Source organism: Apodemus sylvaticus, chromosome 10 (genome assembly GCF_947179515.1).
Source record: "Apodemus sylvaticus chromosome 10, mApoSyl1.1, whole genome shotgun sequence".
NCBI lineage: Eukaryota > Metazoa > Chordata > Mammalia > Rodentia > Muridae > Apodemus > Apodemus sylvaticus.
Genome location: NC_067481.1, coordinates 101,985,670 through 102,010,968, shown reverse-complemented (window position 1 = coordinate 102,010,968; position 25,299 = coordinate 101,985,670). Strand labels below are relative to the sequence as shown.

Genomic DNA, 25,299 nt, shown 5'->3' with positions numbered 1-25,299 from the left:
AAGTGAGTGCTTAGTGGGTCTACGTTCTACTGTTTTGAGTATTTGAGCTGGTGAAAGGCTAGAGGATGTACAGATTGAATCAGTAGCAGACCATAGGGATAGAGCTATAGATTCTATAATATAGAAGAGAGGTAGAGATGGCGATTTGGACTTGTTTTCTGCATAAAATTATTCTGGAAGGGAAAAGGAGATTTTGGTAGCCCTGTCTCTGGCAGCAGTCCCTATAAATAAGGGTATGGTATGACAAACCCTATTTTTTTATTTTTACATCTAAAAACAATTGTCTTTATATGTATTACACACACATGCACACACACACAGACTCAAACACAGGCACTCACTGTGCACACTTGTATGGAGACTATAGGTGAGTATTTAGTGTCTTCCTCAATCTAATGTCTGCATTTCTTGCTGATACTGAGACATTCACTGAACCTTAACTCTGTGTTTCAGGTAATTTTATAGATCAAGGAGTGTCTAGGATCCACCTGCCTTTGCCCCTCCATTCCCCCAGTGCTGTGTGTAGTTACACATTAATTTCACCACTGCTGGCTTTGACACAGGTGCTAGACATATGGCCTCTGGTTCTTATGTTTTCCAAGTAAGTGCTTTACCCAAATATAGGCATCTCTCCAGCCCTAGGTTTTTTGATCTCTAATGCAAGTTTCAGTTGTAATTTAAAGTTAATATACTATACAATATACTATATATATATACATACATACATACACACATACATACACATATATATACATACACACACATATATATATATATATATACATATATACACAGTGTATATATACACTGTGGTATTTTCATATGTGTGTTCTAATATGTTCCTATTCATCACTGCCATCTCTGTGTCCCCTGCCCTGCTTCCTGTTTCCCCCTTCCTCCCTGAAAATCCCTCCCTGTTCTACCAAATACATTTTTATCATTCTTCCCTGCCTCTTAAGATCATTTATTTCCTTCTCACTATTCCTTTCTTGTTTTATGAGCACTTACATATACATATCCACAATTTCAAATCTAGGCTCTGAACATGAGCCTATATAATTCTTTCTCTGAGTTTACCTGACTATGCTTAACAGTGATTTCTAATTCTATATATTTTCCAAGAAAGAGGAGTCCTTATCCAGTACTGGCAGGTCAGTGATATTGTGCAGCCTCTGTGGAAATCAGTATTGTGTTTTCTCAAAATAGGTATAGCTAGAACCACATCACTCTTAGGCACACACTCAAATAACTCTGCCATCACACCACAGCACAAAGAGATGTGAACAACCACTTTGGTTGCTACATCACTCACAAAAGCCAGGAAGTAAGACCAGATTGCATGTCCATCAACAGATAAATGGAAAAAGAAAGTGGTGCGTAGACAAAATGGAATTTTCTTCAGCCATAATAAACTGTAAGCAATGTTTAACTTTTTAAACTGTATGTTTTAATTGCTTGAACAATAAATATCTAATGAACAAAATATTATACTTTTTAAGCAAGGGGTTTGTTCATTTACCATATTCCTTGATCTAAAGGAATTACACAAAAGGTTGAGAAGTAAGACCCCATTACCAACTCTCTCAGCTGTCTGATGGTATTAGGAAGATCTGGGGACACTGCTAACAGTCCCTTCAAGAAACCACAGACGCTGCTCTGACAGTTGCCCTTCCTGCCAGCAGAGACCAAGCTCAGAGACTTGGCTCCAGGACCTGTGTTCTTTTTCCTATCAGAGTTCAGAGTGAGTGGGAAAGTGTAGAAGACTTAAGCAGACTGCAGAGGTGTTAAAAATAGAAGTCAAGTTGCTATTGGAGATACAAGGAGAATTCTCCACTCGCAAATCTCTAATTATAATATGTCAAGAGTAAAATACCTCATCAGGAACAGTATCTGGGAGAATACAGCAATGGCTCTGTCAGCACCGTGATCCATAATATGTTTGGAATCCTACACAAAATAGAAACTCAGCAGAAAAACGTCCTGCGGGGAATTGTCTCAGCCCCTGGAGAATGGCAGAGACGACCTGCTAAGGCTTGTCTGTCCTTGCTTTACTTAGCTCTGGTTGGGAGCTCAAGGTTGCACACTGTCTCTCTTTTGAGTTTCTGCAATTTGTGTTAAGTCATGTGCATATATTGGATGTTCTCGAAGCCACCATATGGATGGAGAATGCATAGCCTCCACAATGTCCTTAAAATGACATTAAACAGCATGGATTTATATGTCAAAGGGTAGTTTTCCTAAGATAACACTCTCCTATAAGGAGTAGCTTAGCTATTCTTCTAACACCAACCTTTTCTTGTTTCTCTATGGATCCTGCTATGTACATGCTCTAGAGATGAGCTATAGGTTCTGCCTAACAGGAACTGTCTGTTAATATAAGCCTGTGTATCCTGCACTGAGAGAAGCATTGTTCTGACCTACTTTAAAGTTTAATTCCTTCCACATGCAATGCAGAACTTGAGGGAAAGAGAAATCAACTCCATCAAGATGTGGGGAGACGGAGACAATTTGAAGTAAACTTGTCATAGACAAGTTCAAATTAGGAAAAAAAAATCAGAAGTAGGTAATGAAGGCAGAGAGAGGGCTTAGCAGGCAAAGAGCAGCTGGTAATAAGCCTAGGAACCTGAGCTCATACCCAGTCTGCATGGATAAAAGCCAGGTGTGGGCATGATGTGCCAGTAACATGGTGCAGGGGAGTCAGAGATGGGGTAGCTTGGACTTGGTGGCCTGACAACCTACTAAGACCGTGAGTTCTAGATTCAGTGTGATATCCTGTCTCAAGAGACGAGGGTGGAAAGAGACAGAGACATTCAATGTCTCCCTTTGGCTTCCACATGAGCATATACCCAGATACATATAAGTGTCTTCTGTTGGGTCCAAAGGGGGAAGAATCTGCATTAATTGTTTGTAGCAGAAAAGACAGCATCCCTACCATTTCCTCTTTCATAGAGTGCCTCATTTAAATGTGATCAGAGAAGACAACATGATGGCCAGCCCCACCCCAAAAGCATATTCTCCAAACTCAAGAATTCCCTGCCTTCAGATTGTCTAGGAATGCTTAGAAGTGTATTCCTGGCACATTTGCCCAAATTCAGAATCATGCTCCCCAGCTTCCAAATACCATCCGTAATTCTAAGTCATAGTGAGATAATGAAGTCACAGAGTAAGAAAAGGAATTTCTTAAGAAAGTGCTTGTATCAGGTTCAGCTATGGAGCCAAGGTCTCTGAACTCTTATCACATTTGTCTTTACTTGTCTTCTATTTTGAAATTGATCTGATTACTTGAGTTCTCATTCTTTGTATTTCCTACAAGTCAACATGGAGAAAAACCCAGATATCTGTGCTTAGGTAAATAGAGAGACTGTAGCATGCCCAAGCACTGAAATAATATTCAGCAATGTAAAGAAGTGAGTTACTTATAAATTCAACAGTGTGGAAGAAACTTAAGACAAGTGTGGTGATTATCAGGGAACAGGAACACAGACTGTTTGATATAGACACGGAAGGCCAAGTGTATAGCAGAAGGAGGGGCTCCTTTTAAATGCCTGGGAATGTGGAAAAATGAGAATGAGAGGGTGATGGGGGCCAGGAACATTGCAGGTGATGCATGTTTTCATTGTTCCTAATGTTGGTAAAAGTTCCATGCATGTGTTCATTGACACAGGTGGATCAAGTGTGGACTTTCCAGAAATGTGTATGCATGTCATCTGCACGTTGTATATCTATAATGCTGTACAAGTATTAAAGTTTTCTCTTTCCTGTTATGCCTGCTCTTTCTAATCTTCATATGGCCCATTCCTTTTTTCTTCCTTTCAAGCATGCTGTTGCTGGATCTTCCCCATCCCTGACTGTGTGTCTTCTCTATGTTCTATGTCCTGTCCCCACTGTGTCCTTTAGAGATAGCTTTCCTTGGATTAAATTAGTGAACCCAAATCACCCAGCCTGTAAACTACTCTTTGTGGTTGCTGTTCACCTCTGCTGTTGTCTTTCCTTGTTCCTCCTCATTACCACCAGTTAAGATGTTCAAAGCTCCCTTCTCTGACTCGAGCATCCTATCCTTGCCTTGTGATCGTCTTAGCCTCTCCACTACTCTTTCCATTAAATTCCTGACTTGTGGCCTTCTTGAACGGCCTCCCCACCATTCCCCATTCTATTCAATCCTGTACCGCACTTCTGACCCTCCTGGTGTCTCTTACCAGATCTTCAGAGGGAAAGAAGAAAAAAAAACGTCATGCTCCCAGGCCTTCACTGATCCTCATACTGCAAAGTCAACCATATACTAAGTTCAGGCCCTGGGTTTCCATGCCCTAACCCTTGTCTGGTTCTATTTGTAATCTGTTTCTGGGAGTCAGTAGCTCTTTTATCCTAAAACTCACCATCACAGAGTCAGCTTAATAACTATTGTCTAAGAATGTTATAAGCTCTAAAACAACATACCACCCCTTACCACCCCTGATCATCACAAAATTATCAGCAAAGGACAAACAACCACCCCATTTTGCTGTCTTTTCTGATTCTTGTCAGTTTTATTTTCAATTCATCCACATTGTTTCTCAGTCCTTTGCATTACTGAGGACTATTCTATTGGATTGATCTAAGACAAGTTGTTCATCTGTGGGCAAGTTAAGTATTTGTGCTTTCCATGTTGCATTAGTAGCTCCTACCTGTGGGTCAATATGATCACCGCAAACAGCTGGCAGCCCAGAAAAGCAATCTAATCAACACATCCCCAACGAAGGCCAGCCAAATACCATCATGGCAGTGGCAACATTGCCAACACCGAGAAGGGAGGAGCCTTCCACGGGGCTTGGGCAGATGGCTGTCCATAGTGAGCACTGTGAACACGACAGAGTAGCAATGCCAAGTAACCATGGCAACATTAAAAACTAGTGGAAGGAGTCAAACACCAAAGGCCTTGCAATATAGGTCTCAGATGGTGAGACCTGCCCAGAAGTGGCCAATCCATAGATGGTGGAATGCAGATGGGTGGCAGCTGTCATCATGCTGGATGAATGAAGGACTGGCCGGGCATGGAAGATGGGGAGTGGCTTCAGGTGGGAGAATTCATTTCTGAGGAGATGAACATGCTACGGGATTGGACAGTGGGGATGGCCCCAATTGCAGAGAATGTACTAATGCCTCTGAATTTGGTATACTAGACATTGATTATAAGTGAAATGTATACATTATAGAAACAAGATACAGACTGTAGGAGCAACAGAAAGTTTCTGAGCGTGTGCTACTTTTACTATAGTCCAAGCGTGTATCTGAAATAGATACAGAGCCAAGCAGCAAAGTTACCCAGTGATCTCCTGTATTTTACAAAATGCATTATGTACACAACAAAGCATTCTGAGTTCCCACGGCCTTAAATGTGGAAGAAAAAGGCAACCTTACCTTAAGCCTTTCAAAGGCTGCGTGCTAGACGTCACATGTCCACTTCTCTAAAGAACTTTGCAATTATAAATAGGGCTACTACGAACAAACAGCCCTATTTATAAATGCCAGATGCTGGAAAGAACCCAGGTATCCCTCAACAGAAGAGTGGATGCAAAAAATGTGGTATATCTACACAATGGAGTACTATTCAGCCATTAGAAACAATGAATTCATGAAATTCTTAGGCAAATGGATGGAGCTAGAGAACATCATACTAAGTGAGGTAACCCAGGCTCAAAAGGTGAATCATGGTATGCACTCACTAATAAGTGGATATTAACCTAGAAAACTGGAATACCCAAAGCATAATCCACACATCAAATGAGGTACAAGAAGAAAGGAGGAGTGGCCCCTTGTTCTGGAAAGACTCAGTGAAACAGTATTCGGCAAAACCAGAACGGGGAAGTGGGAAGGGGTGGGTGGGAGGACAGGGGGAGAGAAGGGGGCTTACAGGACTTTCGGGGAGTGGGGGGCTAGAAAAGGGGAAATCATTTGAAATGTAAATAAAAAATATATCGAATAAAAAAAAATAAATATTATAATCAAAAAAAAAAAAAGAACTTGGCAGAGGACATTTTCTCCAATATGGCCAACACAAGTGTATGGATTCTTAATTATCACAGGTGGGTCACAGATGAGCACCATCTACTTTTGATGTAATTATTAGTGACTGTGTTCATGTTCAATCCAACTTTCAGTGTATGTTCTTGAGGTCCGACACACATTCACTCTATCCCTTCCATACGGACCAACAACAGAACCCTATCAACCACAGTTGGATGCTGCAGCTGTGCTTAGTGGAGCTTGTATATATAGCTGCCTAGTGTGTACCAAGCCTTGGGTTCCAGTGCTAGCACTGCATAACCTGCTCACGGTGGCGTGCCCCATAAGCCAAGCCTTCGAAGGGAAGGAGCTGAGAGGAGGACCCGAAGTTCTAAGTTATTCTCACCTACATAGGGAGCTGCAGGTTCAGCCTAGATTACTTCAGACCTGATCCAACAAACAAATAACACTCCAGGAAGCATGGACATGCAGATAGAATGTAGACAGGTCTCCAAGGCACTCACCCAAGAATGAAGATGACTAGCCTGGAAATGGGTGTAAGCTTCGTTTTAAAGTTGATAAAAATGTTCTGAAATCGAACTGTGGCAATGGTCACACAGCTGTTCTCAAAATCAGCAAGGCATACACTAAAATGAGCAACTACGTTGTACCACTACATGTCCAGGCTATGGATGTTGGTTTTGTGTTGTGACTGCATGTTTTGCAGAGATGGAGATGGAGATCCTGACAGGCTAAGCAACAGCTCTACCTTCTGTCTACATCTGCACATGTCCACATTTCCATGAAATAATTTTGAAAAGTACGCATTCCATTGGGACAGCATTGTGGGGAACTTGGCACTTTAGAAAAGAAAGAATACAGCCTGTGTCTGTTTGCTAATATATACAGCTAATGAAAACATGGTCTACATGACAGATAAGGATGCCCAATCACTAAGGAAATCTCTGGGAAGCTGGTAGTGTACGGAGAGAGTGTATTTGCTTTGCTTGTCAAAATCCCCAGCACACAGGGTACGCTGTCTACAACCAGCTACAGGCCAGGGCACCTGCTCAGAGACAGCCCCCTCCAGGTCCTGAACATAACATCTACTTACTGTGGCAGTGCCGGAGACGGTCTGCGCACTGGTGTCAGCGCTCTGCTCCGAGTGCGTCTGTGTAGGAGGATACAGGTTTAATGTGTGGTCAGGGACAGTGGTCTGGCCGGTGTACTCTGGCGCTGGGTGGGGATGAGGGGCTGTGTATTCAGCAGGGATGCCATTCTGGGGTGGAGCGAACTGCGCTGAGGCATAAGGCTGAGCCATGGTGTCAGGGGCGGCCGCTGCTTCCTGATTACCCTGAGGGAAGGAAAGAAAAAGAGAAGGGAAGAGAACACATTAGAGTTCCACAAACAGAACTGTTTCCCACATTACAGGAACTGAGTCCCAGCACTCTTTCGAGGGCCCAGCTAGAACCCTAAAGTTTGGCCTCACAGCCAAGTCTCCTCACCACACACTATAAGCAAGTGGTGATCATCATCATTCTAGATTTACAGATGGAAAAAAAGATGAAGGAACATGATGACATCACATTCCCTAAGACCTCCAATACTACTTTCTGAGACGGTCAGGTCTGTACACCACTGGCTGATCATCAGTTTCATGTCAGTTTTGGATGAGGCTAGTTTCATGTTGTCGACTAATTTAATACTGTGCTGAGCAGTCAAACTCCTTGCGCATGTGCTTGAGAGGTGCATGTGGACTAAAGTACTATTAGGTGATTTGGAAGGGTCCCCAGTAAAGACCTTACCACTCTGTATGTGTGTGTGTGTGTGTGTGTGTGTGTGTGCGCGCGTGCCCACGCGTGTATGCGTGTGCGCGTGCGTGTGTGTGTGTGTGTGTGTGTGTGTGTGTGTGTGTATGTGTACATGTGTGTGTATATGTGTACATATGTGTATCAGTAGATGTGTGTCTGTGTGTTGTTGTTGTATCTATGATGGCCTCAGTAATGATAAAAAAAACAGCCAATGGAAATTTATGGCTTAATTTAGAGACAACCCCCCCCCACACATTCTCCCTTTTAGATTCTAGATGCTAGTTAACTCTGAGCCTCATTAATCAAAGCACCTCATCCTGTCTCCTTTTTGTAATACATAAGTACAGGACATTATATAACAATTCCCCCTTCAGTTATAGCCTAAACATGCGGTATGATAATTACAGTCAAGTCAAAAGAATTTAAAAAAAAAAAAACCCTGAATTCAAATGTTTCCATTTCTGGAAACATCTCCCTCCCTCCACCTCCACCCCCATAACTCCACCAGCCTTCACACACTACACATACACATATGCAGAGAGCATATGAAAGAGTAGTCCAGAGGTTTAAAATGTTCATGGTCTCAAGAAATATAGTTGTAGAGCCAAAAGAGAGAAAGAAAGAAAGAAAGAAAGAAAGAAAGAAAGAAAGAAAGAAAGCAAGCAAGCAAGCAAGCAAGCAAGAAAGAAAGAAAGAAAGAAAGAAAGAAAGAAAGAAAGAAAGAAAGAAAGAAAGAAAGAAAGAAAGAAAGAAAGGGAGAGAAAGAAAGGGAGGAAGGAAAGAAAGAAAGGGAGAGAGAGGAAGAAAGGGAGGGAGAGAAACAGATAGAGAGAGAGGAGAGAGAGAGGAGAGAGAGAGAGGAGAGAGAGGAGAGAGAGAGAGAGAGAGAGAGAGAGAGAGAGAGAGAGAGAGAGAGAGAGATTAGCAGACAATTAAGCAGAACCCAGTGGCCTCTCCCATTTGCTATGGTCATTTACGTGTTACTTTAGTCATACTGCAAGGATTCCGGGCACAAAGGTCAATATGGGTCATCAACAGAAGACCTCAGCCTCTACTACAGTAACATGAGCAATGCACAGATACAGAGCTCATGCCTTTGTTTAGAGAGGACCATTAATTGTACAGTGTTAAAGTTGGCACTTGAAAGAGAACTAAGCTTAGCACGAGCTTAAATACTTTTACAAGGAACACATTTCCACCAGCTCGCTCTTCCTCCATAACCATTCCAACGTCTATGCCACAGGGTGGAGGGCACACTTTCTTCTTTTCTGACCATTTTTCTGTTGCACTGAGGTAGCAGCAGGTCAGCCATGGCTCAGGTTGGGTGGCTACATGAGCCTATCCAACTCCAGAGGAGGACATTTACTGCCTCATGGATGATTACAGTCTACACTGAGTTCTTCAAAGATGCCCCGCTCCATCTTCCACATTAAGGGTTATTCACCCTCAGCCTGTGGAGTGCAGAAGTGGCTATGCTCTGTCTCTGGTGGTCTCTGAGTTACCATCAGAGTCAGCCACATGACATCAGCTGCCAATCACAGTGTAGGCTCAGGACCATTTCTTTAGCAAACTCTTCAGTTTCCTTGTTGCCATACTATTGAGTTCTTGACAGCCTGGGATATTGCTATAGTTCTTGGGAAGCACTCTTTCTGCTGTGATATAGTAGCAGAAATAACAAAATGCTGTAGAGTGTTATCCTGGGGTCTGTGTACAGGTGAGGTCACACAGAACAAAATGGCTAGGGGCTGGGAAAACAGAAAGCACTCACATCTTGATGACATCATATCAAGATTGGATCTATCTTTATTATTTGTATGAACAGTTGAACACATTCCTGCTTGAGTTACAAAAAGATACACACACACACACACACACACACACACATACACAATAGCTTTCCTGACAATGTGAAAAGACCCCTGTGCTCCAGGTTACCAGTTCTCCACCACCTCTACCTCTACCTGTTTGCCCACACATCTGTGTGCTTATTTGTTTTGGGGAAGATAGCACTTGAAATGCATCTTCCTAGAATCATACACGACTGTTTAAATCATCATCTCCATTCTGCATTTGACTTCCCCAGAGCAGCTCCATCTTGCATGAATCAAACTTCTAAAATCACTTTTTTCCTTCCCATTCTTTTTCTTCCCTTTAGTTATGAATCCCAGGACCTCATCCATGCAAGTCAAATGCTCTCTGTCTCTCTGCCTCTGTCTCTCTCTGTCTCTCTGTCTCTGTCTCTGTCTCTGTCTCTCTCTCTCTCTCTCTCTCTCATTTTTTGTTCTGTTTTGTTTTGTCTTGTTTTGTTGAGACAGGATTTCTCTGTGTAGCCCTGGCTGTCCTGGAACTCACTCTGTAGACCAGGATGGCTTCGAACTCGAGATTCGCCTGCCTTTCACACTTCCATGCTGAGATTTATGGTTTATACCACCAGTGCCCGGTTTTACTTTTCATTTTTGAGACAAGGTTTCTTCCACAAAGTCATTCAGGTAGGACTGGAACTTTTTATTTTCCTATCTCAATATCAGAGATTATAGATATGCAGATCCAGACCCTGCTATTGGGTCTTCTTAGGTGGTTTTCTGTTCTTTAAGATCCACAGGATCCAACATGTATAAGTTTGTGTCTGTGTGTGTACTTCCTCTGCTGTTTTGATATGGAACTTAAATACTTTTCTTTTCCTGAGAGAATTATAAACCATATCTGACAGGGGCTGGCTTGGCACACAACGTATGGCACAGACCTGGACCACTGCTTATTTTTATAAAGTTTTATCGGTATATAATCCAATAAATGGGTTTATCTGTTTAACAAATTTCCTACAGCTGCTTTTGTACATCAAACACAGGGTTGGTTTGCTGCGACAGAGATTATATGACCCTCAACATTTAAACTATTTGCTGTCTGGACCTGTGCAGGAAAATATTTCCAGTAGCTATGGTAGAAAAGCAGGAGAAATCAGAAGTCCAGTTAAGGAGCCATTATTGTACAAAGAGTTTGGGCAGGACAAGAGGCTTACAGCCACCTAAGAAGTGAGGAAAAGGGACATACTCTACGTAAAGAAGGAATGATGTTGGCTGTCTCACCATGTTGACCACAATGATGATTTTACATACAATAGTTTAGAATCTCTCTACTGGAATTTTTTCCCTTCAATAGATGTGTGATTATAATCTCAGATGGATACATGGACACAAATGAACACATAGAGAGAGACAATCACACACTGCACAGACCATTTCTTGTGTTCACTGATCCTCAGAAGATAAGCTGAGCATATTGTCCTTCACCTCCTGATTGGTACATTAGGCCAACAGTTGTCACACATGTATGGGTACTCCAAAGAGATATGAGGCAATGACTGGAGACATTTTTGGCTGTGACAGCTCAGGATGGCTATGCTCTTAGCATTAAGTCCTTGAACAATGGTGACATTGCTTAATTCCTGTAGTGCAAAAACTAGGCCCTCTTCTCAATGAACTACCAATGGGCCCCAAATGCTAATATTGCTGATGTCTAGAATTATTGTTTTGCATGTACTGAAACATAATATCATGGTACTCAAACCTATTTCTCCTTCTACTCCAGTGAGGTCAGACACTGAGATGCTGGGTGCAAGATACCTGGGATTCTGTTCACCAGGTGCACAAGGTAACCCTGGGTACCTGGTGGCACAGCAGTATGGGAAACCTGTGCCATCACAAGTTTGAGTCATGACTTAAGTGTCCTCTGACTGTGTCATAAGATAAGCAAGGACCAGTTAAAAATGCCTGTGCAGCCAAATCTCCCAAGATTTGTGCAACTCTGTCAGAAATGTGGTGTCAAGATCTAAGGGCAAAATCAGGGAAAACCAAGTGGACAGTAGTTAGCGTTCAGGTACATTGGGCTCTGTATCACATCTTGTACCTCGAGGTCTCAAACAGATGTTGGCTGGACTCCCTACAGTTAGTTATTAACATCGACAGCCGCTCCAGAGAGACCCTAATTAATATTCCCAACATTTGTACTTTAGGCTAATTACAGCTAATATTTAATTAAGATCATTGTACTTCCTATGGAAGTATGTTTCACCTTCAAATGACTTGAGAGATATCTTTGTTCCCTCCCGAGTGATGCTCCTAGGTTCTTAGCTTAGGTTAAAACACATTTTCTTAGAAAATGAAGTGCCTGTTAGGAGCACCCTTTCTACTTCAGGTCAGGGCAAATTCCAGGTATGTGAACAAGATCTTAGTAGAAGGCTAAAGCCACCTTCCAGTACGTGAAGGGGACAGGTAAAATGTTGAGAGTGCGCGTCGCAGTCTCAACTTTGCAGAAGCTGCCTCTTCTATACCTGGGCCAAGCCTCCACTTTTCCCTAAATAAATGGAAGAGTCTGAGAGCTCTGGATATGTACAGAGTCAGGGTGCTTGTGGGTGTCCCTCCCTGATAGGGAGGTGAGTCTGCTTTGTGCGTATCCCCCTCACCACCAAGCAAGCACTCAGAGAGCTTGTGCAAACTTCACATCCAATTCCCTCTGCCAAGACAGTCTTAGGTTGTTGCTAAATATAAGGAAAGGGGGAGTGTGGGTGGGAAGAGGTCAGGATCTCTGAGAGTTGAAAACCCACAATGCTCCAGAGTGGAGCTGTGTGAAAGTGTGGGCTAAATAAGGTCTATGAGGGTAGGTGTAGAAGAAATGTCCTTGTCCTCATAGATCAAACTTCCCCATCAATCAGACGAAGTCAAAACCTGCTCAGTGACATGGGTCCAGTGTTACCCAGGATGTCCAAGTGAATGTTCCTTCCACTTGTTTACCAAGAGCAAAGGGATTATTAAGATGCAAACAAATCTTATTCCTTAAAGAAGAAAAAACATCCCCAAAAGTCATTTTAATTTAACTATTTTACTGAAGCATGAAATAGACAGAATATTATTGCTATTTTAAGACAGGAGCCATAATCTGTTTAGCTTCATGTATACATATATTCACAGAGTCAGGCCTCAGATACGGAATATTTTCATAGGCACCGGCAGCATTCAATGCTCTGTCTCTGAGGTGGACACAGGAGATAGGGTCTTCTTCTTATTGTCCTTTTCCACACCTCCACCCAGCTCCAGACATCCTCTTTCTGCCGAGTAGCACTCTGAATGGTTTTAATAAAACTCCTCTTAAAGAAACACAAGAATGATCAGTGGTGGCCAGGCTGACTTTGCAAAACATGTTGGCTTGAAAGACTAATGCAGAACACATTTTAACCGAGAAAGAGTTATAGTCCTTCAGTGCAGGAGAAAGCAAAGTGCCTGATCTGATCGTGTAGCTGCCAAGGCAGACTCAAAAGGAACTAAATGTGTTCCTGCAGGCAGGGGTGTGTTTCTGTGTGTGTGTGTGTGTGTGTGTGTGTGTGTGTGTGTGTGTGTGTGTGTTCATGAGCATACTTGGGCGTTTTCCTTGGCTTTTACAGTCAACCTAAAGAGTGTTCCCCACCCGGAGTGTATTTGTCCTCTGCCTATTTCTTGCCTTAAGCCCCTCACCCAGACAACCCCGGCCCTTAGAATGAAGAAGTGCATGGGAATTGTCAAGAACTAATAAGCTCACTGATTACAAATGTCCACATGGCCAACGAAAGCATCTGTTCTTCCAAGACCCTTCCGGCAAGCGCACGCTGAAGTAAACTCTCTGGAGGAGCCTGTCTATCCCCAGTGGCTGTTTGCAGCTTGAAGTCTTGCTGACAGTTTGTTTTACTTGAGTTCAGCAACCTGGTCTGCTCTGATCTACTTCTCTGGCAGGAAATTGCACATATTCAGAGAAAGACTCTTGCACTGAGCTGAAATGGGCTAAAATGCACCATGCCCCAGGGGCAATAAGACAAAGAGGAAAAATGCAAAATGACACCATTAACTTGCTGGTCCTAAGAGGAGCACAGATCCATGCAATAGCACCTGCTACCTCAAACCCCCATGCGTGTGCTTGTGCCTGCTAATGCACACATGCGCGCGCATACACACACACACACACACACACACACACACACACACATACACACACACACATACACACACACACACACACACACCACTCCACACCATTCTTGTCCTTTCACCAGGGATGATTCGAGATGAAAATCATCTTCCAGAAATCTGAGTCTTAACACTAAAATAACCACAAGGCAATCCTTCTGCTCCATTCAAATCACAGTATCAAATGAAAAATCAGAAATACCTGCTGCACCATGCTGCATGCTCTCTCCTCCATAAACTTAGCAGCTGTTCTAATCCCACACCACAGAGCATCTGCCCAGCGCAAGCCTCGATGAGGAGCAAGGGTGTACAGGCTGGGCACTGTGAGAATGACTGGGGTGTTGATGGAGGGGGAGCTGAGGCTGCTTGGCTGACCTCCCCCTCAACATCTGACTGCATCCAAAACCAGCCCCAGATGGGACTCTTCTGCAAGGGAGGCCTGGCCCATCAATCACAGCTTGCTCCTCCTCTGGCTGCTGCTCCGGGTTTCAGAGTGTACCACTGAGCAGATGATTATGTAGTAGAAAGGAACGAACACACATACACGCGCATGCATGGACACACACACACACACACACACACACACACACACACTGCTCCACTACACTAATAGCTATTTAAAAAACATTAGAAATGCTATTCTATGCATAGCCTGAAGCTGGAATTTTTCATTACTAAACTAAATATATGATATGCAAAGTTATAAAATCCACTGGGGAGCTTGCTACTATCTTATTTCATTTTCTGAGAAAGGAAGAAGGAATGTTTGGGGGCTACGGGGAGGTTGGAAAAGAGGATGGAGGATGTTTCAAGAGATCAAGAGATGGTCACAGGCAAATTAAAAACGCCATGATTACCAAAAGAGAGCTGGGGAGATGGCATAGTCAGCAGTGCACTTACCTTCCAAGCACAGGGACTGGGATTCATTTCCCTAGAACCCATGCAAAAAAAGATAAACATAAAAATCCCAACAGGGTGGCACCTGACTATAATCTCAGTGCTGCAGAGTGGGAGGCAGGTGTGCCTGTGGGCTTTATGGCTACCCAGTGCAGGCTATTGGGAAACTTAGAGGCTAATGAAGAGTCCTGTCTCAATAAATAAAATAAAGAATTCTTGGAATGGCACTTCAAGCTGTCTTTTTGGTGCATACTCTGGGAGCATAAATAAACACATGCCTGAGTACCTTTACCCCACATTTTCCTATACACATGCATACATGCCTTGGCATGTTCTATATTTGCACTGATATAATCACACACACACACACACACACACACAAAAGCATACACACAAAACAGCAAAAAAAATATGCGAAATAATATGTAGGCTAATTGTAAAATGATCATAAGATGTGATCACTGGTGGTTACTAGGAAGACACTTAGCCTGCAGGTCTGTGCCCTTAGTCAAGGGGCAGCTACTCTGCTTGCCAACTCTGGCTTCTGTGAAATGGGAACAATTGAATAACTTCACATTGTTATTCCAAATTGAAACCAAGGAAAGAGGCACCTACGAACAGAAGCATTCATAGTGTGGATTAAATTACCAGATGGTTTGACTCTCTTGCAATGAAATGGCCTAAGGTGCAGCACTGTTCCTATCCCCACACACCTTACATAAGAACTCAGTGCATTAACATGCTGTCGGTGAAGGAACCCACAGCACCCCAAGCCCCAGCCATCAGGCATGCCATGGACAAACAGCACAGAACGCTTGCTCGCTCGCTCCCTGCCTCTTTCGCTTCTTCTGTCTCTTTCAACCCCATTGTTTGATCTGTAGTTCCAATCAGTAAAAATGAACATATATAAAACATTACCTCACTCAGCTGCAGAGCCAGCTTCAAGCCCCAAAACACCTCCTTTGTTTAAAGCTGCAGATATTTGGTTCTTCTATCTTTATTAAAACCATAACAATAGGAGAGGAACATCAAAACAATGTCAATTACATTTGACCATGTCTTTCCTGTCTGTCAAAGGAGTGGTTTCAAGGGTCCTGTGCACCTTCATGTGGATAGCTGCTTATCATTGATACAACTCCCTGCAAAAAGAGCTCCTGCATGAATGGAGAGAGTGGATGGGAATTCTGAGCTGACTAGGCTTCTAATTAAATTAGACGAGGGGGGAGGTGCGGGCCAATGCAGCCTGGAGGCCTTCAACCTTCCTGTTTTTCTCTTGCACTAATTCAGGAAAACCTGTGATGATTGATAATCTTTTTTAAAAAATTCCCAGATATCACCCATCAGAAAAAAACTTACAATAAAAATTATTCTTGCCATCTTAGATTCCCAACCATACCCTGGGTATAACTCCCAAATGTACCAGGCAGTCAGGGCTAAATCCAGCAGCATGTAGGCTCCCTGAAAAGATGTGCTGGCTGCTCTCTCTAAAGAACCCATGTGTATCCTTGCCATAGTCCAACTCAGCATGTGTGGACAGCACCTCCTGTCAAGAGCCAAGAGTTTCTTGTCCTTCCTGATAACTAGGAAACCAAACATTTGTACCCCTGCCTGGGAAAGGAGAGGGGAGTCCAAGGTGGACAAACTCCCTGGGAGTGATAATGACAATTCTCCAAAACAATTAACCATCACTATTAAATAAAATAAAATAAATAAATAAAATAAAGTAGCTACCTTCTGGCAGAATCTATCAGAAAATGAATGCATTCTGTCCTAGACTCATCGAGAACTTGGAGATTCTTTCCAAATCATCAAATAACAAAGGTCTGCAGTAAAATGGCTTCCTCAGCATCCCAGAGGATGGGATCCATGCCAACCACTGCCAAGAGTCTCCACAATTAAGCTGAATGAAGAGAAGGTTGGTCTTTCAGATTGTATACATGATATCTTGTATTATCAAATCTATGAATCGGGAAATAAGGCCAACATTTTTTAAAACCTCTATATGTGTGTGTATTTGTTTAGCATTTGTAAGTGTATAAGACAGATTTTATGTGCCTTCCCCAACCTCTCCTCATCATATTCTTTGAGAAAAGATTTCTCACTCAATCTGGAGCCTGCTAATCCAGCTGGCCTTCCTGGCCAGAAAGTTCCAGATATTTGCCTGTCTCCACATCCCTAGAGCTGGAATCATCACTATGTGCTTCTGTGCCCAGATTTCACATGGATTTTGGTGACCTGAATTCTGGTCCTCTTGTTTGTATGGCAAGTACTTTACCAAATGTGTCATCTTCCTTCTAAATGTACACTGACCTTCTTTAAGCGAAATAAACAATATGCCACTTGGAAGTAATAGATCAGAAAGAGGTAATTTTGTTTCATGAAACCTTTATGTAGAGGAATCAGTTTGCAATATCAAAATGTTATGCAAAAATAAAAACCACAAACTGTGCTAAATAATACTAAGTGATTTCCAGCATTTGCTAGAACCTAGTCTTTCATTAATATTGTCAAAGGGGATCAAGGTAAAGCATTGAGAATCAAGGAGTACTAAGCTGGAGACGTTGGCAAGCAATGTTATCCTTGTGAGCTTCAGTTTCCTTATTTATAAAATAGAAACAGTGATACAGATTACTCTTCATTGTGAGACTTTTGTAATTCTTTTAGGGCTAGAGAAGATCATCAGGCATATATTTGATCATTTATAAGTTCTTTTGTACATCCCTTTGTTGGGATGAAATTGGGTTTACCCAGTCCCATAAACACTGACCTGATGTTGGACCCTTACCTGCTGTGGGTAACTCTTTTATAAGAAATTCTAATTCTACAGCTCCTTTTATATATAATAAAACTAAGATAACATGCCCAATTAGAATAAAAACAATACCACTATCTCTAGTGAACCAGCCACTGGTTAATGGAAGGACCAGAAATTCAGCCATATTGGTCTGATTAGAGAATTGCTTTTCTGAGTTCATGTGAAAATGAAGGCACTGGGAATAAGGATGAAGATATGAATGGCAATAATAATGGTAACTGGTGATGTCTGTGTCTGGTGATGATGGTCATGGTGGTGATGGTAAAATGGTAATGGTCATGATGGTGGTGGTGGTGGTGGTGATGATGGAGTAGTGCAAGTAGGAATGGTGATGTTGAAGGTGGTGCTGGTTGTGGTTACGCAGGTGTTGAAGATGGTGGCAGTGACGGATTAGATGGTGACAATGATGGAAGTCATGATGGTAGTAGAGATGATAGTATTAGTAGCAATGGTGATGGTAGTAAAGGAAAGGGTGGTGATGATTGTGATGCTTATAATGATGGGGATGGAGAAGAAGGAGATGATGATGGTAATAATAAACTTTTCATAATTTGCATGTGTGCATTTGTGTACGTGTGTGTGGTGTGTGGTGTACTTATGAGTTCATATGTCTATGGGTGCATACCTGTGTCTGGATGTAGCCATCAGAGGTCTACATGCCTTTGTCTTTGTACACTGTTCCCCAACTTAGTTTTTGAGATAGGACATCTCATTAATCCTTTAATCTGTTTTGGCTCCTTTAGCTGGCCAGTAAGCCCCTGGGTTCTGACCATCTGTTTCCCCAGTGCAGGGGCTGAAGGCACATGACCCACACCTGGCTTTTGTTTCAGTGCTAGGGATCTGAACCCCAGTTCTTGGGTTCCATGACATTTTACCTACAGAGCCATATTCCATAGTCCTAGCCCAAGAATCATCATTCTTGAGTATTAACTGTGCAATCATTGTCTTAAATACTGATGATGGACTAGTCAACAAAGCATTGTCTACATCATCTCATGAGACTGAAGGTTTTCATACTCGGAACTAGTAACTGAAGTTACCCAGCTATCAGACTCCTGTACTCTTCATTTTAAATAGAAGTAAATGATAACCTCTATTTGGTCAACATACAGAATTTAATCTCTTTTCCAGCTTGTGGAAAAGCTCCTCTTAAACTGGGTGTCGGAACACTGCACTTAGGTCAAGAGGTCATAGCAAACCAGAAGCAAAGACAACAATAATCCATCCCACGGACTCTAGGGACAGCAATTTGTCTCATCTCACTTCTCTTGCCCCTCCATGGAAGCTCAAGAGGACAGAAACCATCTCTCCACGGCTGACAAACAGCAACTCCAGAAACACAAACCGCCTGAGTGGGAGGCAGGCTTGCAAAGATGAGGTGTCATGTTTGCCAAATGTTCCAGCCCGAGTTTTCCATTCGGAGTTACAGAAGGCAATGTAGAGGTTGTTTTCCTCCACTCCTTAAAAGTTAGCAATCATCAAATATTTATGGCATTCTGTTCAAGTCAGGGACCTGGTGATGGTTGCTCCCGAGGTGATATTTCCAAAGGGGAAAGTGCACATTTCTTAAAGGATTGCTAGTGTCCTGAAGAAGTGAAACGCCACTTGGGAGGGAGGCTTCCCCATATTGATCATCATTGTTCCAGGACATAGGGAGCCAGACTTTGACTTTAAAAATCTTATCTAACCACGAGTATACTCTCTCTCTCTCTCTCTCTCTCTCTCTCTCTCTCTCTCTCTCTCTCTCTCACACACACACACACACACACAAACACACACACACACACACACACACACACACACACACACACACAATTTGCTGGATTGAGTCATGCTTCTATCTCTATGCCCACTGAAACATTCTCTGACCTACATGGTACCTAGATCCTGGTCATCACCATCCCCTGTTGCTCTGTACTGGTGAATAATGGTCCACATTAGAATCACCACATATAGTACTATATAATGTCATGTCACAAAGACAGAATAAATGTCACACCTCTATATATGGGACAAGCCACCCACATGCAGTACTGCCTTTCATTCCTCACTAGAATCACTCAGTACAGTAATATATAATGCCTTGTCTCCAAAACAGAGTATGTATACTCTTCTCTATTTGAGAGAAGCCACCTGTGTGGACTATTGCTTTCCATGAACACAGGTGGCTTTATCTGCATGGGAGTGAACAGTCTTAGTACATCCATTAAGGAAGCTGAAGGTTTTGTGCTGTGCAGCGATCTAACCAGACTTGATCCATATATACCTTCCTAGTCACTACAGTTGACCTCTTTGTGCTCAGATGAAGGCTGACATGGATAATGATATTGTTGGAATCATTCAACTGAAAGCATTTTTTGAAACTTGGAAAACATCTCTAAAATCCACAGCAAAAATAGATGTTACTAAAACACAATTTTATGCCTACCCTCCTAAGCTTCACAACTCAGGGGAGCCAGTAAGGTCACTGATGATGGCTTCTAGGAACATTAGTAATAGAAGAATTAGTAATAGAAGAATTAGAAAGCTTCACACCATGTACACACCAGCCATCTTTATAAATGTCACTCTTTCTATACTGCTGTATAGAAACATAGTTTCATGATATAGATTCAGATGTTATCTTCAGTTTATAGATGAGGGAGTTTGTGATACTACACAAGTTCTCAAGACATCACTGCAAAGCTGCATGATAAAATTTGCTCCAATATACTTCTGTTCCCAGAGCTTAACTTTTTAGCTATTATTATCTTTAGTGTTTTAAAAATAAGTATAGAAACACAAAATATTAAAAAAAGCAAAAACAACAAATCAATCAAACAAACAAACAGAAAAAGAAAAACAAAGAAACCTTGAAGAAAGTCCTTATAAACTTTCAGTGGCTGTCTTCTGCATTACTTCTTGCCACTTTGACACATCATTTGCAGCTAGAAATGAAGTTCACATCACTGTGGATGTCACAATATTTATGCTGGAGATACCTCAGATGCTCCGGCTATTCCACCATCGATTCTCATGCTGTCTCTATTAGTCACTGAGTGATAGGTGGAACAGCCCACCACCCTCATGAATACAGTCATGTGGACACAAAGGCAGAAGAACACACAGTAAGTAGGATTTTGGAGAAGATGTTTACAGAAAGGAAAGGGCAGATAAATTGCATCTTAGCACGTATTCCTTTATCAGAAATATCTGTGTATATGAATGGATGTGATCACATGTGCCATGGTATGCACATGAAGGTCAGAAGACCACACTGTGGGCTTTATTCTCTCCTCATCAAACTTCTATAGAAAATGCCTTTAGCTACTAAGTCTTCTTGCTGGTCCCGATAAGTGTACTTTAAATAATAATTCAATAAGAATTGTTCTGTCCTGGGCATAAAGGACATTACAGTTCAAAAAATGATTTTCACCATCCTCTTCTTTTTACCACCCTCATTTCTGCCACAACCAGCACCTGTACATTACCTCCATCTCCACTGCCAGCAGCAGCAACAACACCACCTCCACCATCACTGCCACTGCCTCCTCCACTACCACCATCAAATCTGTATCAACTCCAAGTTCAAGATGACAAGAAATTACTTCTCCATTGCTAAGCCTACTACTGTGGATCTTCTTCAATAGCTTCCTTAGAGCTACCCTGAAGATACCATTTAGGGACAGTAACAATGTCACATATACTTTTATAGCCAACATTTTTATTATGTATTTTTATTTTCTATAATCTTTGTTTACATTCCAAATGATTTCCCCTTTCCCAGTTCCACCCTCCCCATATGTCCCATAAACCTTCTTCTATCTACCCATTCTCCAATCACCTCTCTCCTTTTTCTCTGTCTTGGTACTCTTGTCCAATGCTAGATCAAGCCTTTCCAGGATCAGGACCCTCACATCAAAATACAACAAAATATAGATATCTGTTGAGATATTATTTTTCATTTTACACAAAAAAGTATATCATGTAGCCATGAATCAACATATCTTCTTCATCTTCCAGACCTTCTCAAAGCTAGATACATACAGAGCCAGTTATTATGTGGTTTTGATGGAACAGGACCAAGCTAAGACTCAACAAATACCTTAGTAATAGATACTCTCAATTATCAACTCCTTGGGATTTAGAATCTCCATGGTAACAAATCTCTAAGCAGGTCTGAGAAGGATAGTCTAGATTTGCTTAACTGAGGTGGACAGACTCAGTTTAAATATAGGTGAAACCATTTCATAGCCTAAATCCCTAGGTTAACTAAAAACCAGATAGTGAGCTGAGTGCCAACGTTCAACTCCCTATGATTACTGACTGCAGATGGATTGTGACCTTTCTATTCTACGATGGTCTATATCCTAAAGCTGTGAGCCAAAATGAAATTTTCTGTTCTATGATGCTTCTCCCAGGGTACATTTTTATAACAGAAGATATGACTAAAACAACTCCCAACTCCCATACTATCTACAAGGTGTATATAAAAGTAAAAATCTGCTTGTATTTTAAATATCAATATTGTCCCTTGGATATTAAGGAGGACTCAGGAAACTATACACTTCTTAAGGGCAGGAGCTTGTCATAGGATCTTTTACATTTCCCTCATGTTCGCCTACAGTTTGTAATCAAGGTGTTTGACATGAAAAATATCAATTGGCTGTTATTCACCTCACTTGTAGAAAAGTGTCTAATCTAGTTATGGCAGCAGGCAAAGATGATAAAGTATGACCTTGTCTTTCACTGCGCATTGCATAAGTTTTAGCCTCTAATAGTTTGCCAACTAGGAAAAAAAGAGCTGTCATAAAATGAATTATTGTCAGATATATAGGAAAGGAAACCAGAAAAGACTGCCAGTAAGTGAGGGCTGTGACCTACTGAAGAAGCAATATGGAATCCACACAACTCTTTTCAAGGTGCAAGCTAGGGCGTGCAGTAGTGAACTACATAGCCAGGGCTCAGACACTGTGAAGATCTAAGCAGGCCAGAGTCCTAGGATAGACTTGAGATTTTCTGTCTTGAGAAAGGAAATGAAATGAGCTGAAATGGTCAAGAATGTCCTTGAAAGGAGCAGATGTCTAAGCTGGGGAGTTGAAGAGCGAGCAAGAAACATCTCAGGAATGAAATAGCTTGACCAAACCGTAAATGTAAGGTGGATGTGGTACTCAAATAGGAGGATGGATCTCACACAAGGTGTCACAGAGTGAAAGAAGGGAAGTAAATGGGGAAATAGACACTCCTCCGCCATGTAGGACTGAATGTGGACTACTTCATGGTGAGGGTTTTAAAGTCAGAGGCCCTAGAGTGTCTTACAGAACACTAGGCATAACACAGAGAAAATGCATCAATGATCCTTCCCAGGAAAAGCCTGTCACAATGAGGAAGATGTAAAGGGGAGGCGATCATGGAGTCACCTTCATAATGTTGTAGCCTCATGCAAAGCAACTCAAATGCTTGGCATAGAAATGAAGAGGAAATGTCTTTCACTTCATATATGAGGTGTAGAGGATATTGTTTCTCCAGTGGTGTTTTATTTCTCTATTGGTACCATCCTAATATCTCAGTCAAGGGTAGGGTGGAAGGTTTCTGGGAACAACTCGTAGGATCTTCCTGAGTCTCACACACAAGGCTGGGCACTTGGAGGTGGGTAGTAGGCATCTTTAATGCCCATTCAACACAAGCATCCAAGACCAGCTCATTCATTAAGTCTCAATGGCCAGGCAGTTAATACAAGTTGTTTGAGATGTGCGGTAAACTCTATACATACTCTACATTCAGTATGCCCTATGTTTTCCATCTATTATGACCTGACAATAGGGATGGCAATAGTTATGCATGCCTGAAGGTCTGTGGACCCCACTCACTCTTCTGGAAACCTTCCATAGGGAGTAAAGAAGGCTGAACATGGACTTTATGACAAGCTGGCAATGTAACATAAATTGTTAGGCATCAGAACCCAAGAACACTGTAACTTCATGGGCTTCCACATCCCAAAATGATACAACTGAGCACACACATGCCATACGCATGCCAGTAATGAATGTCCCCACTGTAAGTATGGTCCCAGAGCCTCTCACAGGCAGTCCACCAGTGAGCTGCAGCACCAGCAGAGTTCACTGCTTTTAAAATGTCATCAGAGGAGCCAAGACAATTAACTCCATTTTTCTAAGTTCTGTAATTGAGTCTGCCCCTACTTCCAGTAAGGTCTTTAATCCCACACTCAAACTGATGTACTGCTTGGAATTGGAGACACACTGATGATTCATGCAGGGTTGATCAGGGCACCAGTACTATTCTTTTAGAGCTGAGGGTGTGTGGTCTTTTGAGGACACCTGCCTGTTTAAACACCGAGCTGAGTAGGCGGCAGAAGCCAAGAGGCTCACAGAGCTTTGCTTACTTAAGGGAGAAAAGGCTCTGTACGATATCAAGGCAAATCCAAAGAAAACCAGGTATTTCTAGAAATTTAGAAAACATTTCTGTTATTGGCAGAGAAGAAGGAAGCAGCCCAGAAGGGAGCAATGTTCAGATGTTAACAGATCAAGAGTCTGGCCAAATTACTGTGTGCAACCTACGGTGACATTCTAGTTAGTTGGTCTAAGAATTCTGAGAAAACAGAGGCCAGTGGAACTTTAGTTCAATTCAAAACTGTCAGAGAATAACAATAACATTTTGAAACGTGTTAGTGCAGTGTGTGTTTGCACAGAGCATTGTGTCTGTGGGCAGCATTGCTTCTCTGCACTGGGTGGTTTGTCTCATTTGATTTCTAATATGTCTATCTTCAGGATGGATGAAATAACCCTGGAACCTCTCTGTGTAGCTGAGACATTCTCTTTCTAGTTAATTATTGTATATTCATTACTGACTTATATTTATCAAGCTTTCTCCTACAGCTTTAGCAGTTCTATACCCAAAGTTATACATGGATGCTGGGGCCAGCACAGCTACAGTAGTGGTTAGGCTGGGAAACCCCAATAGTAAGGAGCTGGGTTTTTTGTTTCTTCATTTTTCAGACAATTTCTCACTGAACTTGGGGTTCATGAATTGAATAGACTGACTGGTCAGAAAGCACCAGGTATTCTCCTATCTCTATCTCCCTGGTACTGGGATTACAGATGTATGTCACTATATTCATATGTAGGTCCTGAAGATGAATGCATGCTCTCATGACAAGTAAGATACTGCCTTAGTCCTATGCAACTGTATCTTATGCAAAGGAGAGACTTGGACACAGAGGCACACCAAAAGAGAAAGTTGCATGAAGATAAAGGCAGAGGGAGGCTTTGTGTTTTTACCAGATGAACCATGACAGAAAACCATAGGAAGTTCCAAGAGGGGCACCGGAGAGACTCGTCCTCACAGTTCTCAAGGAAACAGCCTGGCCAACATTTTGATTTCTTACTTCTGGCTTACAATGCACTGTCCAAATAGATTTTTGTTGCTGAAACCAAACAACTTGTGATCCTTTGTTATGGCAGTCTTAGAACAATAATACACCCACTGTGTGCTGCTGTCTGGACAAAGTGCTGGCTGGAATCGCTTCCTACTGCATGAAGTTTTCATAATACAAATAAAGCAAGTATGTAACTCAATTAAGGAAGGGACAGACTCTTGAGTATACTAAGAAGCAAGTTTGGACATAGGGCAGTTTCAACATGATCTTGTTTGCTCTCTGCAAAACAGGTCCAGAAAAGGGGAAATCATTTGAAAGGTAAGTAAATATATCAATAAATTAAAAAAAAAAGCAGAGACTGTTCTGCACACTGGGGAGTTTCTGACTGTGAGATCTGTTCATCCATGTAGTTCTGTACTAATGGAG

At 42.0% G+C, this 25,299-nt stretch overlaps 1 protein-coding gene across 7 annotated transcripts in view; it reads right to left on the bottom strand.

Moving 5' to 3' along the window:
- Rbfox1 (RNA binding fox-1 homolog 1) overlaps nucleotides 1–25,299 on the bottom strand; it is a 368,464-nt gene that overhangs the window by 169,966 nt on the left and 173,199 nt on the right. For 5 of the 7 annotated variants that reach the window (XM_052195049.1, XM_052195050.1, XM_052195048.1 and 2 more), the window contains exon 2: nucleotides 7,097–7,336. In XM_052195049.1, the coding sequence (XP_052051009.1) occupies nucleotides 7,097–7,336 (240 nt within the window). Of the gene's footprint in view, nucleotides 1–7,096; nucleotides 7,337–25,299 lie in introns of those variants that run through there. The other 2 variants (XM_052195052.1, XM_052195053.1) reach the window with 1 other exon arrangement.